General features: G+C 44.2%; 1 protein-coding gene across 1 annotated transcript; it reads left to right on the plus strand.

Moving 5' to 3' along the window:
• Positions 1-1,024: 1,024 nt before the first annotated feature.
• LOC115799126 (chorion-specific transcription factor GCMb-like) lies at positions 1,025-12,028 on the plus strand. The gene is made up of 8 exons (XM_030756128.1): positions 1,025-1,321; positions 4,257-4,320; positions 7,207-7,395; positions 7,473-7,585; positions 8,092-8,217; positions 8,298-8,554; positions 10,209-10,452; positions 10,710-12,028. The coding sequence occupies exons 1-8, from the start codon at positions 1,229-1,231 to the stop codon at positions 11,022-11,024; spliced, it is 1,401 nt and encodes a 466-aa protein (XP_030611988.1). The 5' UTR covers positions 1,025-1,228; the 3' UTR covers positions 11,025-12,028.
• Positions 12,029-18,028: the final 6,000 nt, after the last annotated feature.

Consider the following 18,028-nt stretch of genomic DNA (forward strand, 5'->3'; position numbering starts at 1 on the left):
AGAGAGAAGTTCACTCAGAGATGGAGAAAGAGGAAGCAGAGAGGTTAGATTTAAAGGGAAGGATTCCTCAGGGACATCTGATAAACTGGAAATTTAAAGTTTACATTTTTAAATCTGGCCTTGGATCTGTATGAGATGGTTATTATTGTTCATACTGTGAAATCCCTGTGAAACAAACTGAGGTACACTAACTTTGTACTGTTCAGATATTCTGCTTTTTAGTGCAGTTTGAACAGGTCAGTTTGCTCTCCTGTGGTGAAGCTCTGTGTGCACAGCAGCTGTGCTGTCATGGTCAGGGTCAAAGGTCACATCAGTGCAGCACTGCTGAGTCTGAGTTTAGGCTCATGAAGCTTTTTCAGTTTTACTCCAACAGTATGACAACGGTTCTGTACTTCTACTATAGTAACGAATGTCTGTGCTTTTTCCACCTCTGATATACACACACACACACACACACACACACACACACACACACACACACACACACACACACACACACACACACACACACACACACAGGCAGGTAGGGGGTCCTCAGGATTGTCCTCCTCCTTTCGTCCTCTAATGGATGACTATTGAGTTTGTTTGTTTTGGGAGAAACACTGAAGTGTTTACAAAACACACACACACACACACGCACGCACACACACACGCACACACACACACACACACACACACACACTCCCTTTCTCTCTCTGACATTAACAGGTGTTTCTTTAAAAGCTGAATTAATCTGAATTAATTTATTTGGATAATCCATTCTTCCTTTTTCTTCCACTTATCCTTTAATAATTTATTATTATTATTATTAATATTATTATTAATAATAATAATCATCATCATCAGTGGTTAATTAGTGGCTGAGTATTGACTCATGAGCTATGATTGTAAGGAGGCTGCAGAGTTTTTTTTCCTTCCTCTCTTACCTGTACACACCCCTCCCCCTCCCCCCTCCCTCACAGGCTGGTGACGAGCTCACCTGTCCTCTCACTTCTACCTGAATCCTCTGCGGAGCTGCACGCGCTGTCCCGACGAGCCTCGAGGATCATTTTGAAAGTTTTATTTCAGTAAACGTTCATCTGCAGCTCTGAGAAAACCTCAAACTTTTCTTTGCTCCGGTTTTTATATTAAACCCGTGAGAGGTCTGACAGGGGTCAGGACCCGGAGCGGGACCGGAACCGGGACCAGAGCCAGGCCCAGGAGCAGGATCGAGAGCAGGATCGGGAGCATGTCCCGGGCCGAGGAGCGCGACGAGGCGGACTGTGTGTGTTCGGTCGGGATGAAGTTAACGTGGGACATCAACGACACCAAACTGCCGCAGGTACGGCCTGATAAACGATCAATGAGCGATCAATGAACTATCAATGACCGATCAGTAAATGATGGATAAATGAAAGGTCAGTGAGAGTAACACTGAGCTCCGGTTCGGCTTAACGCGGGTCTGAAGCGTCACTCGCGGCTTCGCTGTAACACGTGAAAGCCGCTCAGAGCAACAATCCATTCTGTGCATGACAATCACACAATCGATACGCTGTTATCCTCTATTGATTATGAATGTGTGCGTAATCGATGAGCAGCGCGTGAAGTTTAAACGGTGCAGACCGTGAGCGGAGTTTCCGCTGAGGCCGCGGAGCGCAGATACACACAAATTCATACAACAAGAAAACCATCTCAGTGCTTCATTCCTGTAGCAAAAATATGGAAATGACAAAAAAAAGAAAAAGGACGGAAATAAATGATCCGCGTTTTTCTCCTTTTAGCGGCAGAAACACGAGCGGAAAGTTTGGAGTTATAGAAACATGTTTGCGTCTTTAAAAGCGCTTAAATTTAATTTAATGTCATCAGAAAAGTTCATATGTGGACTGTTCACATTCAATATATTAGAATAAAAAGATTAGAAATAAAAAACCACTAGTGAATTAAATTCACTAGTGGTTTTTATTATATTATATTAAAATAAAAAATAAAATGAATTTAATTATTCAATTACCAAAGAAATAAATAAAATTGAACAAATGAATGATTATTTATTTATTTATTTGATTAAAGAACTAATTAAATAATTATGACTTTGTCAGATGATCTAAAAACTGATTTAGAAAAGATAAATAGAAAATATCAAAAATAAGTGGCTCCTGACTGAACCTTTGCAGGGAATTACAGGACGGCAGCTTCAACACGTCTCAAACAGCAAAACAAGATTTTTACTAAAATTAAAAATTAAATTAAAATTAATAAGATCTAAATAATTGAAACAACCAATAACTAACGTGTAAATATGCAAATGTGGATAAAATCATGTTGTTATTATTGTGCTTTAAATAGTCATATAGCAGCTGGTTCCTATATATACATATATGTATAAATATAAAACCGTGATGGGAAAAATCAGTAATAATTAAAAACCATTAAAAGTGCTCAAACCAGATGTTCTAAATGGAATATGATTAATAAAAATAAAAATGGTTGTTTGCAGTTTATGATTTTCTCTCGTGGTATAAAATGATCAATAATCAAACCTGATTTAATGTCTGAATAAATATGATTGAATTTAGATTCTTTTATAATTGATTATTGATCAGTTATCAATAACCTGTGACTCTTCAGAGCATTAAACATGCTCCTCAGTATGCTCAATAAAACTTTATTAACATATTTAATAAAATCCTGAGTTTTGGAACTGAACTCTTGTTTTTACAGGATTTAATAAAAAAGGAAACTCCTGATTTTTCCTCTGCATCAAAGTGAAAACAAACAGAAGTGAAAATATTTATATTTAAAACTTATGGAAACATTTGTGATGCTTCCTGCAGGAAGTCACACATTTAAGAACAAAGTCTGCAGAGCAATAATGAACAACTCTGATGATCCACAGGCTCAGCGTGAGGAACACATTTAATCTCTTTCAGACTGTTTAATAAAAAAACACTTTTGTGCATCAGCTGTTTTTTTTTTAAAGCTCTCTGAGGACACAAAAACACACAAACATGAAATCAGACGTTTAAACGTTCATCTGAAAAACATTCGAGTTTATATCTGAAGGAAAGTCTGCAGCTGTGGATCGTTCACAAACTCAATTAGTTTTTTCATTTTATTGATTTTCTCTGAAAAGTTCCCGAGCTCATCCTTCAGGTGTCCTGCTGACGGGGCAGATTCAAAGGTTTTCTGGAGGTTGTTTGAAGGTTGTTTGAAGGTTTCTGAAAGAGCTGCGTGACCCTGCTGACTCGGCGCTTCGCTCTCCGGCTCTGTTTTTCTGAAGGTTCTCTGGAGGTTGTTTGAAGGTTGGCTGAAGGTTTGTGTGACCCGTGCTGACGCGGCTCTTCGTTCTGTTGTTGCTCAAACAGAAAAACTGGTTTTGATATTTTTGTTTTCAGTGGAACCAAAACACGTGCAGCTCCCACACTGATCAATATCTGAGATTGATCGGGAGCTTTATGTGCGATCAAAGAACTTTTACATTCACAGGTTATTTCTCGCACATCAAACAAAATGGAAACAATGACAATCTGAGTGAGCACAAAAAGTCCTGCTCAGATTTCAGTTCAGGACCCCAGCAGGACCCCCGGCTGTACTCGACTTTATTTGGCTCAGAATCTGAAATCTGAGCCAAATAAAAGTTCCCAGCAGGTTGTCCGCGCTCCGTCTCCCGGCCCTGATCCTGGAGACGGCCTCAGTGTCGGAGCGTCGTGGAGCTGTTTGGCTTTTGTTCATTTTTTTGGCAGGCAGAAAACGACACCATGAAACCAGTCAAAAAATATTTATGCCCAAAGTGCTGATTTGAAGTAATTAGATTACATTTAAATTTCCCATTGATTTTCATTAATACATTAAATGAAATTTACTTGACTGGAACATATTCAGTTCATACCAAACATGTTTTCCTGAATGATTAATAATTTGAATAAATAAACCTTTGATTTTACATGTTTCAGCTGCTTTTTTCAGAACTATTTTTGGTCAAAAGAATCAGTTTTTTAGTGCTGGCTGAAAATGGTGGAAACATTCACATGAAAGGTTCATGTCTGCAGACCGGCTTCAGTCCTCTGCAGCTCCTGATCCACACAGTCCTGATAAATGTGCTTCTCCCTGATTTAAACACCTGTACCTCAACACGGTGCTCAGGTCTCTGCATCCCTGCAGCAGCTGCCCCCCCGCTCCACATGTGTGTGTATGTGGCACAGAGTACACGCAGAGTACCCAGTCATTCATATCAACACTTCTAACCTGTGTGTGTGTGTGTGTGTGTCTCTCTGCAGGACACGAAGCAGTTCGATGCGTTCCAGGAGTGGACCGACGGTTACGTTCGGTACATTTACAGCGGTGAGAAACAGTCTTTGTGTTTCTGTCCACGCATTAACGTGGTCATGTGACCTCAGGGCTCAGGCTCATAACACAGTTTGGTCAGTTTTGATGGTGTAGCTCCGTCACAGGACTAATTATTTTATACTTTCATATTGAGTTTACTGAGAGCAACACTTCATTCAATTCACTTTCACTTAAACATGGAGCCCCAAAAGTGCCAAAATGAAACACACAAGTACATCAGCTAATAAATTCATTAAAATTGTGCATTAAAATAATTTATTTAATACAGAATTATTTAATTGAAATGATTAATTATTTAAAATATTTATTCATTTTTTAAAATGATTTCACTCTGATGGTTTCAGGGTTCCTGTGATGTAGAGTATCATGATTTCAGCCATCACTTCAGTCAGTACCAAACACAGCGAGTACTCACAGCTCACAGTGACACATGTCTAATGAAACAGAGAGTTAATTACTTTCAAATATACAGTTTCATAAACACTCTGCTCTGATGCTCAGCTGTAAAAGGCCCGCTGATGTGAAACTGTGTAAATATTAAATTAAATATGGCCAATTAATCAAGCGACTGTTCCAGGAAGCAGCTCCACCAATCTCTGAGCTGATTAACTCTGACATCAGCGGCAGCTCCAGAGCAGCTGATAAGAGTTTATCCAATCAACCCTGATTGAAGTGCGAGTGAGTGGAGACAGAATCATCAGTGGAGCTCTGATAGCACATTTCACCACAGCAAAGGCTCCATGAAGAGCAGAGCTGTGTATTGATTTATCTTCTCTAATCCACACAAATATACACACTGATGAAGAGGTTGGAGGTAGTCCTCCTCCTTCATTATTCCATCCACTCTGTGCAGTACAAACAGCCTCAGAGCATGGTGCTGCCACCGCTGCTTTACTCCAGACAGCTCCATCTTTGGCTCGTCCACGTGGGCAGCTGTGAACATCAGGCGAGCTTGAAGGTGTCGAGTTTGGAGCAGGAGCTTCTTCTTGGTCTGCACCCTCTCAGTCCATGGCAATGTAGAATTGGCTTCCCTGTGGAAGGTGATGCTGGTGTTCCTGCAGTTTCCAGGTCATGGCAGGCTTGAGCCTTGATGGTTCCTGAACATCCTAACCAGCTTCCTGTCGTGTGAGGCTGAAAGTTTGGATCTTCTAGTACAGCTGTTTGAGCCGATGATCTTGGACTCTGTAGAAATCTACAGATCTCCTTCTGAGATCTTCACTGAGTTCCTCGGACTTTCCCATTGTTCTGAGTGTTGGTCAGTCCGATGAGTGCAGTCACACAATCCTTTCTGCAGAGAGAAACTATCAGCTGGGATCCCGAGAAGTTAACCCTTTCAGCAGCACTTCTGAAAACATTTAAGCGGGTGGATGTTTCTATTTGAGCCTAATTCTGACCCTCAGAGAAAAGATTCAAACCTGTGTTACTTTTTTCATTAAAGATGATCTCACACACACACACACACACACACACACACACACACACACACACACACACACACACACACACACACACACACACACACACACACATTCCAGAGAAACTGGTATTTCTCGAGCGTCTCGTGTTCCTCCTTCTTGTTGTAGCCGTCACACAGATTTATCAGTTTAACTGTTGCTGTTTGCAGACGTGGATGTTTTAAATCTAATTATTAATCTGACAAAAACTGAAGACTGAAATGTGGAGGAGCAGCTCAGACACTGCTGTGATTTTAAGGTTCCCTTTAGTCAGTTTATTGAATAATGAGCTGCAGTTTATGACCTTTTACTGTTTCAGTGCTTGTTCAGTAACACGAATGACCTGCGCTGTAAGAGCTTCACTTTGTGTGTAATGAGGTTCATCTTTAATGTTGTGAATTGGTTCTGGGTCTGAACTCTGGACTCTGACCCGGTTCGCTGACCCGTGATTCTGTTGGGTGGATCCGGCTCTGGTCGACCCGCTGACAGACTGAGGGGGTTTTTAGTGAGATGTTGACAAACAGAGCTGTTAGCTAAACCTGCTCAGTGGAACTGAGCCTGGATCTCTATACATACATGTAGACTGTACCTGTAACTGTCACTGCAAAATGCACAGATCAGGTGAACTACTGGTGTTTAATATAGTTTTAGGCTTCAAACGTTCCTTTATGATCAAGCTTATAGTTAGGGCTGGATCAGGTGACCCTGAGCCCTCCCTCAGTTATGCTGCTATAGGCCTAGGCTGCAGGGGGGGGGCTGTTCTCAGTGAGCTCTGAACCCCGGGTCAGCTGCTAACAGGACATTTCATATGCAGAAATGTCCGAGCACTTTTTGACCAGATATTTGAAGATCACGTCACTACGTTCTGACCTAAAAACATCTTAAAAGGTGGCAGAGAGACAGTCAAAACTTTGATTTAATTAATGATACAATTACAAAATTATTTATTTTCAATTGTAATTCATTAAAGACACATTTCATGAATTCTTTAGTGATCTGTTTGTGTATTTCATTATGGCACTCTCAAGGCTCCACACAGTTATTATAAGGTGCTTTAAAAGTTCAGTGATTATGACTGCAAAGCTCACACCTCAGAGGATTCATATGTGGTCATGGCACAAAACTTACATTCATTTCTGGGTGAATAATTAAGGAACATGTCCTGTATGCAGACTGGCTGATGGGTCTGTTGTTTATGATTGCAGATAAACTTTTAAAAAAGCTAAATCGTTATCAGAGCCTTATCTGATGTTTTTAAATAAATACCATCCCTCTATTTATTCCCATGTGAACTGTACGCATGCATGCAACCAAAGCCTGCCCCGACCTGACAGGTCAATAAACATCATCAGATATATGACGACTGGCAAATGTGAGCTGGCTGCTCAGAGGCATGAAGCTCTCTCTTTGCTGGATTTGTTTGCAGCTGAAGATAAGAACGCTCAGAGGCATCTGTCTGGCTGGGCAATGAGAAACACCAACAACCACAACTGTCAGATCTTGAAGAAATCGTGTTTGGGGGTGGTGGTGTGCTCTCGAGGCTGCGCGCTGCCGGACGGATCCAGGTTGCAGCTCCGACCCGCCATCTGTGACAAGGCCCGGCAGAAACAGCAGAGTAAGAAAAGCCTGAGCCGCAGCCCGCTGCTCCTCACCTGCGTTCACCTGACCAATTTCTTTACCTGTGGATTTCAGAGAAGCTGTGTCCGAACTGTAACTCCGCTCTGGAGCTGCTGCCGTGCCGTGGACACAGCGGTTATCCCGTCACCAACTTCTGGAGAGTGGATGGAAAGGCCATCTTCTTCCAGGTTCATTCTTTTTCTGTCAAATGAAAGTAAAAACCAAACATTTAAAGAACACATTGAATCAGAAACAGTCTAAAGACAACACACCAACTGTTCATGCTGGAAATTTTATCGTTATTTGAAAAATCTCTGCTCATTTTGAATTTGAGCTAACATGTCAGGTCTTCTTTAACACTGCACAGGTTTCTCCCATTCACTCCGTTATCAAATTATGAACCACAGATGTTGGAATAATTTATTCTTTGTCCCTTTAGGCAAACACACACTGTCCTTAAACCGCTGCAGGATTTGTCTTTGTTCGAGCAGCTGTTCCAGTCAGATTCCTTAGATTTATGTTTCCATGTGTTGTCTTTGTATTCTTGATTAAATATAGACTTTAAATGTTTATCTTCACACAGCATAGTGAACTGCATCCATTAAAATAAGGCTCTAAATCAGACTCTGTTTGTTTGGTTATGTTACTGTTGTGTTACTTTGCTGTTATATTTATTGCTGTTGTTGTCCTCCAGGCAAAAGGGGTCCATGATCATCCCAGACCAGAGTCCAAATCAGAGACTGAAGCCAGACGGAGTTCAGTGAAGAGACGAGTCAGTTCACCTCCATTCACACCAAAGAGGCGGCTCATTGAAACACAGGTCTCTGCCAGCAAACAACAACAGCCGTGTGTTCACATCTCTGCTCTGTACTTACTGTTTACCTGTAATTGTCCCCTCAGCCTCTTGGCCCCGCCCTCCTCTCCTGCGTTGAGCCACCAGACAGAATCTCCTTCATTGAGCCAAACTTCCCACAGCACTACCCAGCATTCCAAAGCCCAGAGCCCTACTACAACCCCCACAATGCACTGGGAGAGGGCACGCCAACACTTCAGAAACCAGCCAATCCCAGACTTTACATGGGCAGGCCCGGATATGACTTCCAAGGATACCTGACCTCACCTTCATATCCTGTAACTTCTGACCTCTGCGACCCTAGGTTAGCTTCAAACACTCCCCAAACCAGACCCATGTGGTGTAAACCATTTTAAACTAGATCCATGTGGTGTAAAACCAGTTTAAACCAGATCCATGTGGTGTAAACCAGTTTAAACTAGATCCATGTGGTATAAACATTTTAAACCAGATCCACATGGTGTAAACCATTTTAAACAGATCCACATGGTGTAAACCATTTTAAACCAGATCCACATGGTGTAAACCATTTTAAACAGATCCACATGGTGTAAACCATTTTAAACCAGATCCACATGGTGTAAACCATTTTAAACCAGATCCACATGGTGTAAACCATTTTAAACCAGATCCATATGGTGTAAACCATTTTAAACAGATCCACATGGTGTAAACCATTTTAAACCAGATCCATGTGGTGTAAACCATTTTAAACAGATCCACATGGTGTAAACCATTTTAAACAGATCCACATGGTGTAAACCATTTTAAACCAGATCCATGTGGTGTAAACATTTTAAAACATATCCACATGGTGTAAACCATTTTAAACCAGATCCATATGGTGTAAACCATTTTAAACCAGATCCACGTGGTGTAAACCATTTTAAACCAGATCCAGGTGGTGTAAACCATTTTAAACCAGGTCCATGTGGTGTAAACCAGTTTAAACCAGATCCACGTGGTGTAACCATTTTAAACCAGATCCATGTGGTGTAAAACAGTTTAAACCAGATCCACGTGGTGTAAACCATTTTAAACCAGATCCATGTGGTGTAAACCAGTTTAAACCAGATCCACGTGGTGTAAACCATTTTAAACCAGATCCATGTGGTGTAAACCATTTTAAACTAGATCCAGGTGGTGTAAACCATTTTAAACCAGATCCATGTGGTGTAAACCAGTTTAAACCAGACCCATGTGGTGTAAACCATTTTAAACTAGATCCATGTGGTGTAAAACCATTTTAAACCAGATCCATGTGGTGTAAACCATTTTAAACTAGATCCATGTGGTATAAACATTTTAAACCAGATCCACATGGTGTAAACCATTTTAAACAGATCCACATGGTGTAAACCATTTTAAACCAGATCCACATGGTGTAAACCATTTAAACCAGATCCACATGGTGTAAACCATTTTAAACCAGATCCACATGGTGTAAACCATTTTAAACCAGATCCATATGGTGTAAACAATTTTAAACAGATCCACATGGTGTAAACCATTTTAAACCAGATCCATATGGTGTAAACCATTTTAAACAGATCCACATGGTGTAAACCATTTTAAACAGATCCACATGGTGTAAACCATTTTAAACCAGATCCATGTGGTGTAAACATTTTAAACCAGATCCACATGGTGTAAACCATTTTAAACCAGATCCATATGGTGTAAACCATTTTAAACCAGATCCATGTGGTGTAAACCATTTTAAACTAGATCCAGGTGGTGTAAACCATTTTAAACCAGATCCATGTGGTGTAAACCAGTTTAAACCAGATCCACGTGGTGTAAACCATTTTAAACCAGATCCATGTGGTGTAAACCATTTTAAACCAGATCCACGTGGTGTAAAAATAATAAATGCAGCCTAAACGTCATGTGAAGTTTCTGAATGTCTGTCAATAACATTCTGCTCAGGTTTAAACCAGAATCTGCTTTCTGTGCAGGGTGGCCCCGGTCCTGGGTTCCTCCTCCTCCTCCTCGCCTTCATCATCAGCTCCTCTCTCCTCATCCTCCACCTCCTTTGACCCTCAGACGAAGACCCCTCCCGGCTGGAAGGAGCTGCTGAAGAACTCTACCTCCTACAGTGATAACCACCATTACTACAGCACTGAGTACCCCTGCCGTTATGCCAGTAACACCCCGGGTTCTCCAGCAGCACTGCAGACCATTATCACCACGACAACCAAGGTGAGTTGCCCTCTTAACCTGAGGTATGTCACCTCTTTAGGTGATGAGGTGTGTCCCTCCTTTCAGTGCCCCTCAGAGTTAGTTTCCTCTCTCCTTTAAGCACCATCAGGTGCTTTGCAGTTGGCCTGCTCATGGTTGATGCTCTCATCTATTTTCACTGTAAACCAAAAAAAGCTGAAAATAGAAACCTGAATGTTTGTATCACTTGTAAACAGGGAGGCGTTTGTCACACTGACACCTCCTGTGCTCCTCCTCAGGTCTCCTATCAGCCGTGTCCAAAGCCTCCTGCTGCCCTACCTCCTTACCAGTCATGTCCCAAGCCTTCTGCGGGCTTGCCCTCCTACCAGCCCTGTGCTCCCCCCAAACCTGCTGGCCTCCCTGGCTGCTCTTCCCTGCTGGATGACCCCTCCTCGTCCTCATACTCCACCGAGGTGAAGGTGACAGAGGAGTCGGGCGGAGTCATCAAGTCTCTGTCATTCCAGCCTGAGCCTCTGCAGACCAAAACCGAGCGGGCCGAGAGCTATGACTACCGCTACTCTTACCCCAACACATACCGCTACGATGACTACTGAGGCTGCAGTGTTACCTCTACTACTGCTGCAGGTATACTGCGGCCAACAGAGACGCTCCAACTACCCACTGACTGTTTAGTGCCAAACCTCCTAAGGGCAATGCTCCCACTGGACCATTCAGGAACCAAGAGGATCAGTTTGAGTCCAGACTTTAGTCCATGAGAGGCTTTCCTTTTCTGAAGGATGATCTGTTTCGTGTCAGACATCAGAAAACTGCCTCTGGAGCCAATTCAGGGCAAAACCTCTGGAAACAGTGCCCCGTCAAACGGGATATCAAGCATCCCGTCACCGAGCTGGTGTTGTTGGAGCGTTTGAACTCACCTTCCTCTGAAAACTGAGGCACTTCGAACAAAAGACAAACAGCAGAAATCACTCAGTTCTGTTGTGTATATTATTTATTGTCTTTTAACCTTGTGATATTTCCTGTAGCAGGCTGACTCACTGGTTACTTGGTAACCTCCAAAATCTTCATAAGGTATAACAAATAGTCCAGCATATTTTAGCAAAATGCGTTAATGCTTTCATCATAAACACGTGCTCCTGCTTTGATGGAGAAACTTTCCAGTGAGTCCCAAAGTTGATGAGCAGAAACCAACTCAGACTGTCAGAGTTTTTCACCTCCTCAGTCCCTTCATCAGAAATCCTCAGCTGCACATGTGCAGCTCTGCTGTGCATTTGAATTCATCAGTTTCAAACTGCAGTTCATTTGATTTGTTTCACTGCCACAAATTTCTGTTAGCATCCCGAAGCAGAGGATTAAACCTGACCTATGAGTGTGTGAGACCGTCTGTGTGCCGAGGACGGCCGTGCAGCCGCAGTGTTTGAGATGTTTCACTATCTGATTCATTCAGTGTTTCACAGCACAGCCTCATGATGAACTCACAGGATTTACCTGATGTTTGTAATATTTATGAAATCCGTCTGTCAGCCGGATCCTGAAGCAGGAAGAACAAACCTGCCTGAGGAGATCTGAAGGTGTTGAAGTGTCACATTAAAGCAGCTGATCCTCACGCTCTGCTCTTTCTTGTTTTATTCTGAGTTTAAAGCCACACTGACATCTGTAACAGCCCGAATGAACTCACACAGAGTCGATTTCAGAGCAGGAGACGCGTTAAACGAGGTCCCGTCAGACTCCGGTGTCACAGTAATCATGTCCAGGTACAAAAGCTCCATGTTACATCAACACAGTCTCACAACATTTAATCCAGTCAGTCATCAGCCTGAGTGACAGGGCCTCCTTCGTTTACTTTACTGAAACTACACATCAGACTGCTCCTTCAGGTCCACGCCCACCACCCAGTTTAGCCCCCCCACAGCAGCGTCTGCAGGCTCCCACAAAGAGAGGATGATTTATTTCTGTCATTGGGTTCAGACAAACGTTAAAATTCGACTGTCACTTTTTCAAAGCTCAGTTTTCCTGTTGAAAGGTTGGCCTGCGTCCTGTGAGGACTCAGGAACACGAGTCTGAGAGCCGTGCTGACTCTAACTGAAACAAGAACGAAAATAAAGCTGATCAGCAGACCCGGGTGAAGCAGCTGTACCACAGCAGCTTTACCCCACAGCATAAAGCTCTGAGCTCATTGTTGTCAATTAATGCTGTATAAATAAAGTAGTGTTGAATTAAGGGGTCAAACAGTCTAAATGGAAGTTCAGGAAGAAGCGAGTGTAACTCAGAGAAATCAGTAACTTACAGACACAACAGGCACAAAAACCTCGACAGCGTTCTCACCTTTAAGGTGAGCGACCGAAGGAGCGAGGGACACTGTTGATACAGGAAAGGGTTACCAAGGCAACCGCAGCCCAGAATGCCAACTATCAACCAACCGTCAGCACGAGCTCGTTTAAATGTGGGCGTGGTCTAAAGGTGCTGCACTGTGACCATGAACCACCTGAGAGAAAATGTGTTTTGAGAAGACTGAGTTATCTTCATCTTCAGAGGGTGACTCACACCTGTGACCTGCTGCTGGCTCCGCCTCTGAGGACGCGAGTCAGGGAAAGGTCACGCTGACTCCAGAGTCACGTCACGCGTGCGCTCCGCAGTTACTGGGAGCTCCTCGGAGGGTGGCACAACTGTTTTAAATAAAGCTGATGCTCAGACTCAGAGAAAAGGTTAACAGGATGTTGAATCAAAGGCTAAACCTGCACAGATGTTTCTGAGCTGAGTCACAGGTAAACCCGAGGCACAGGTAAGTGCGGCTGATGCCTGCAGCCAGCCTCTGAGTGAGTCCAGCTTCATTCAGCGGCCTGATCTGTTAAATAAACATGAAGTCATCAGTGAGGCCGCCCTGAAAGCGACCCCTTCTGGGCCCTGGGCCTCATGGTGAGCCCCCTGCAGCAGAGGATCAAAGTGCCGCTGTTTGGCTGTCTGCTGGTTTCGGTCTGTATGAGTAATAAATGTTGTTTTGACAGGAGCGCGTCAGGACAGGAATCACTGAGCTGTCCTCACAGTGAACCTTTAAACCCTCACAGACGCTCTTCATCCTCCTCGTCTTCCTCTCTTTCACTACCTTCCATTACAATCACTCATTCCAGCCTCACTCTCAGCCGGCCTTCAGTTTACACTAACATCCATCAGGAGCTAATTATGCTCAAGGCTGGCAGATGGCTCAACCACCCAGTCTGAGCCTGGCACTCAGATTATAATCCTGCAGACTGCTCTGTGCTCAGCTTTAAACTGGCAAAATAAAAGTCCAACAGCCCTCCAAAATAAAACACTGTACAGAGAATGGGGTTCCATCAGATCTGATCAGTTCTTTTTCTTCGGTCCTTTTTTCCTGATTGTGTCACAAATAAAATAAAAGTGGATTTTCTGCAGGTGATTTTCAGACAGGTGGAGACACACAGAGCAAAGGTCAACATCTTCTTCATGCACACACTGGGTCCTGATCTTCATCATCCTCATCTGTTTTATTTTACATGTTTATCACAGGCCGTGAGGTTCATAATGATGGAACAGGTACTGGTCCACATTATTGATGATGTCAGCCGGACAGCAGATGTCTCGTGCTGTTGGACACAGACAGAGTGATGTGAGTGATGCTGGTCTTTCTGCTCCTAACCCTGAATAAAAAGATGATCTGTGACCATCATGTTTCATAAATCACACCAAGAAGCTGAAAGCTGCTTCGGTATGGCTCCATCTTTAGATGGTGTCACTGATGGCAGGCAGGAAACAGGAAACGCTGCGGTTAGGACAGCCTAGCATCGTCACTGCTCCTGTGTGGTGCTGATCGGTGTTAGGAGGATCTGAGCAGCTCTGACACTGATCAATACCTGACATTAACGAGTTACAGTACGCTGTGATGAACTCCTCTCTGCTGAAGAACACCTGGAAGCTCAAATTCCTGCACATGAGCTCTCTTGCTCCTGATTGGCTGACTGGAGGTAAAAGCTGTTTTGAAGCTGCAGCCCATCACCCAGTGCCTCACCTGTCTCTCACCTGTAAACCAGATGAGGCTGAGTGCAGATAATCCCAGGCTGTGTAATTCTATCCTTTCACCAACAATCACCTCATCCTGTCTTCTTATCATCTCATCTTCCTCTTCTTCTTTTTCTCCTTCCTCGCTGCTGATCTCCATCGCTGCTCTTTCACACGCAAATCATTTCATCCCTCCTCTTCTTCTTCTACTTCTTCTCTGCTAAATAAATCATCGTCTGCTGACATGAGACCTTTCCAAACAACGACACATGTGCCCTCCACCCCTCCATCCACCCACCCTCCACTCTGATGTGGCTCCGCACTAATGGATGTTTTCAATTTGATGCTACATGGTTGTGATTTCCAACAGAGAGACAGACAGATGGAGCGAGACAGAGGCAGGATGAGGAAAGACATGTTAACGAGAAGAATAACCTTATTGTACAATAACATGCAGCCAGGTAAACCTGTTGAGACTATGAAGTACATCAGAGGGTCCTTCTCGTGCCTCAGTAATGTGTTCATATTAAATCTATGGGGTCCTCTGAGGGAGAGGTTCGAGGAAACGAGGAGTCCGGCTGAAAAGCTTTGTTTCCTTCCTGTTCAGTCTCCTTACTCACTCCCAGGTCCAAATGATCCCTCTCTTCATAAACTCCCTGAAAGCAAAACACAGTCTTTCATTTCCAGAGAAGTTTAATGTACAGGCAGCTGCGATCTACCAGCTCAGCCAAGTTAGAAACAGGAAGTTAGCCAGTTTCCATGTAAAGATGGTGCAGCATGCTCAGACTGAAACTTGGAGCGCTGCTGGAACTCTGAATGGAAACTAAACCGGAGGGTCGGTGAAGTCCCAGCTACAGAGCTGTGATATCAGCTCTGTGTTGACTGCTATGAATAAAGGTTTGTGTTGATGGTGTCCAGAGGGCAGAGACAAACACCATCACATGATGAAAACTTCTTCAGCCAGGAGACGGTCCAAGCCGTCCACAGCGCGGGGCGGCATCAACACGAAGAAGCTCAGAGGCTGACGAGTGTTAGAAACGAGCGGCTCATCGCCGATACGTCAGCAGGAAACAGGTAAAGACAGGAAGTGGCCTCCACAGGTGGACCTGAGCGCGCACACACGTTAAAATCTCCAAAAACACTTGTCCTTGTAACCATGGTGATGAGGCATCCCTGACTAAAGCTGTCTCAGGTGTGTTAGTTCACACCGCTCGACCCAAGGCTGGAACAGGTAACACTGCTGCTGCGGGGGGGGGTTACCTTACAAAATAAAACACCTCCAGGTGATAAAAACATCTTCGATGGTTTACCGTCTGCATCCCTGAAGGCTCTGCTCCCTCACTGTGACTCCGCCTCTGCTGCTGTGTGCATTCAAACATTAATGATGAAGATGTCTCTTTGAGAGCACAGCATCAGCCTCTCTGTAGGTCTGCACATGGATGCAACTGGATGAGCCAGCATGACCCTTCACTCAGGCTGGTTAGGTTAAAGGGTCAGCTTTGGCACAGTCATCATTAATAAGGAGCTTTTGGAAGAAGCACAAGCTGATTGATTTTGATTTGGTCGATGTGCCTGATGGTGCGTGCTCACTGGAAGTCAGAGGTGTTCCTGAGGTTAGACTAGGACCTGGAGCTGTCTGTGACAGATGCAGAGACACAGGTTAAAGCTGGAGAAGCAGAGCTGTGGATCACACAGAAACACATCTGAGTGAAACCAAACGAATCTGTAGTTTAAAGGTTTAGTGAGATGGAGCTGGAACAGAAGCAGATGATGGAGGGATGGGTGAAGATGGAGGTGCAGCTGATGATGGAGGGATGATGGAGGTGGCCCCTATAAACAACCATCTGCTGCAGAAAGAAGTGAAAATCGTATCAGCTTCAAAGGCAAAAAGGCAAAAAATAAAGATGAAAGATAAAAACTATCAAAGTGGAAGAAGGCAGAGCTCCTCATTTACAGTTTACAGCACACGCTGTGTCTTTCTCTTTGTGTTTATGTGGGCCATTGCCCTGTTGCCTGCAGTATTGCTGTGTTGCACGCCTCTTCCCTTTGTTGCCTGCAGTGTTGCCATGCTGCTGTGCTGTTGCAGTGTTGCCTACGGTTTCTTGGCTGTTGCTGGTGCCGTGAGAAGTCTTATCGCAGAAGGACGACTCACAGAAATGTACTGTCTTCTTAAAAAGGCGTGACAGTGCCGGTCTGATGTGTATCTGTGTGCGCTCTGATAGCATCGCTCAGCCCCACGATGACTGAAGCTCCCTGGAAAAGAAGCAGGATATTCTGAGTCAGATGCTGATAAGAAGATTGCAGGAGGATCCTTCTGAGAGAGGCTTTCATGTCTCTTGTTGAGTCACGTGATGCAGGAAATCTTCTTCATCCTATGTGGGGTGAAGCCACCCCCCCCACCCCCCCCCGCCCCCACCCTGCTGTTTACACTTTATCAAACTATGTTCTGACTTCTTTGTATCACAACCAGCAGAAGAATTTCAGCAGTTTGCAGCTCTTCATTCCTCCACCTATCAGTGGGGTGGATGGATGAGAATTAGCTCCACTGTTCTGAGTGTGGAGACCCTCCGGACTGGGGATGGGTTTGAGTATCTGGGGGTCTTATTCCTGAGTGAGTGGCATCTGCAGTGACACAGACACCAAACCATATGATAGAGGATTCAGTGAGGTTTGTACTGCTGTTCAGCACATTCACAGGAAACTAAACTCTGCACTCAGGTCCTGGTTAAAGTCAGCAGCACGCACAAAAACAATCAACAGTGTTAAAAAGTAAATATAATGATACACTGTTCAAAAGTTAAACCTCTGTGATATTGATGAGGTCAGTAAGTATCAGTTTTGGTATTCATCAGTTTTGGTGTTCATCAAATTACCAACAGGTGCACTAGAGGGGCAACAATGAGACCCCCCCCCCCCCCCCCCCCCCCAAAACAGGAATGTTTCACAGGTGGAGGACACTTACATTTTCCCCTCCTCATCTTTTCTGACTGGTTTTCACTAGTTCTGCATTTAACTAGGGTCAGAGTCACTGCTGGTAGCATGAGGTCATACCTGGACCCTACAGAGGCTGCACAGGTAGTCCAGCTCCTCCAGGATGGCACATCAATACGTGCCATTGGCAGAAGGTTTGCTGTGTCTCCCAGCACAGTCTCAGAGCATGGAGGAGACTCCAGGAGACAGACAGGAACTCTAGGAGAGCTGGACAGGAGAAGGTCCTTAACCCATCAGCAGGACCGGGATGTGCTCCTTTGTGCAGGAGGAACAGGATGAGCACTGCAGAGCTCCAGCAGGTCCATCTGACACCACCAGGTTGCACCTCAGACTGTCCAGGAGCTCACTGATGCCTTGGTTCAGATCTGGGTGGAGATCCTCCAGGACACCATCCTTCGTCTCATTAGGAGACATTGTCAGGCATGTATACAAACATGTGGGGGCCACACAAACTACTGAGGACCATTTAGAGCTGCTGCAGTGAAATTTGACCCCATTGTTTTTTTCAGCTGGACAGATCATATCTCTCGGCTGGCCGGGGAACTCTTTGGGGTCCACTGTGCAGCTTTCAGCACCACCAGCAGAGGCTTCTTCT

This window comes from Archocentrus centrarchus, chromosome 20 (genome assembly GCF_007364275.1).
Source record: "Archocentrus centrarchus isolate MPI-CPG fArcCen1 chromosome 20, fArcCen1, whole genome shotgun sequence".
NCBI classification, from domain to species: domain Eukaryota; kingdom Metazoa; phylum Chordata; class Actinopteri; order Cichliformes; family Cichlidae; genus Archocentrus; species Archocentrus centrarchus.

Bases quoted from the DNA above. Each gene is read 5' to 3' on its own strand.
- LOC115799126 (XM_030756128.1), top strand. From the start codon at position 1,229: ATGTCCCGGGCCGAGGAGCGCGACGAGGCGGACTGTGTGTGTTCGGTC. The intron at 7,586-8,091 runs GTTCATTCTTTT...GTTGTCCTCCAG, and splicing joins GAAAGGCCATCTTCTTCCAG to GCAAAAGGGGTCCATGATCA. The intron at 8,555-10,208 runs GTTAGCTTCAAA...CTTTCTGTGCAG, and splicing joins TCTGACCTCTGCGACCCTAG to GGTGGCCCCGGTCCTGGGTT.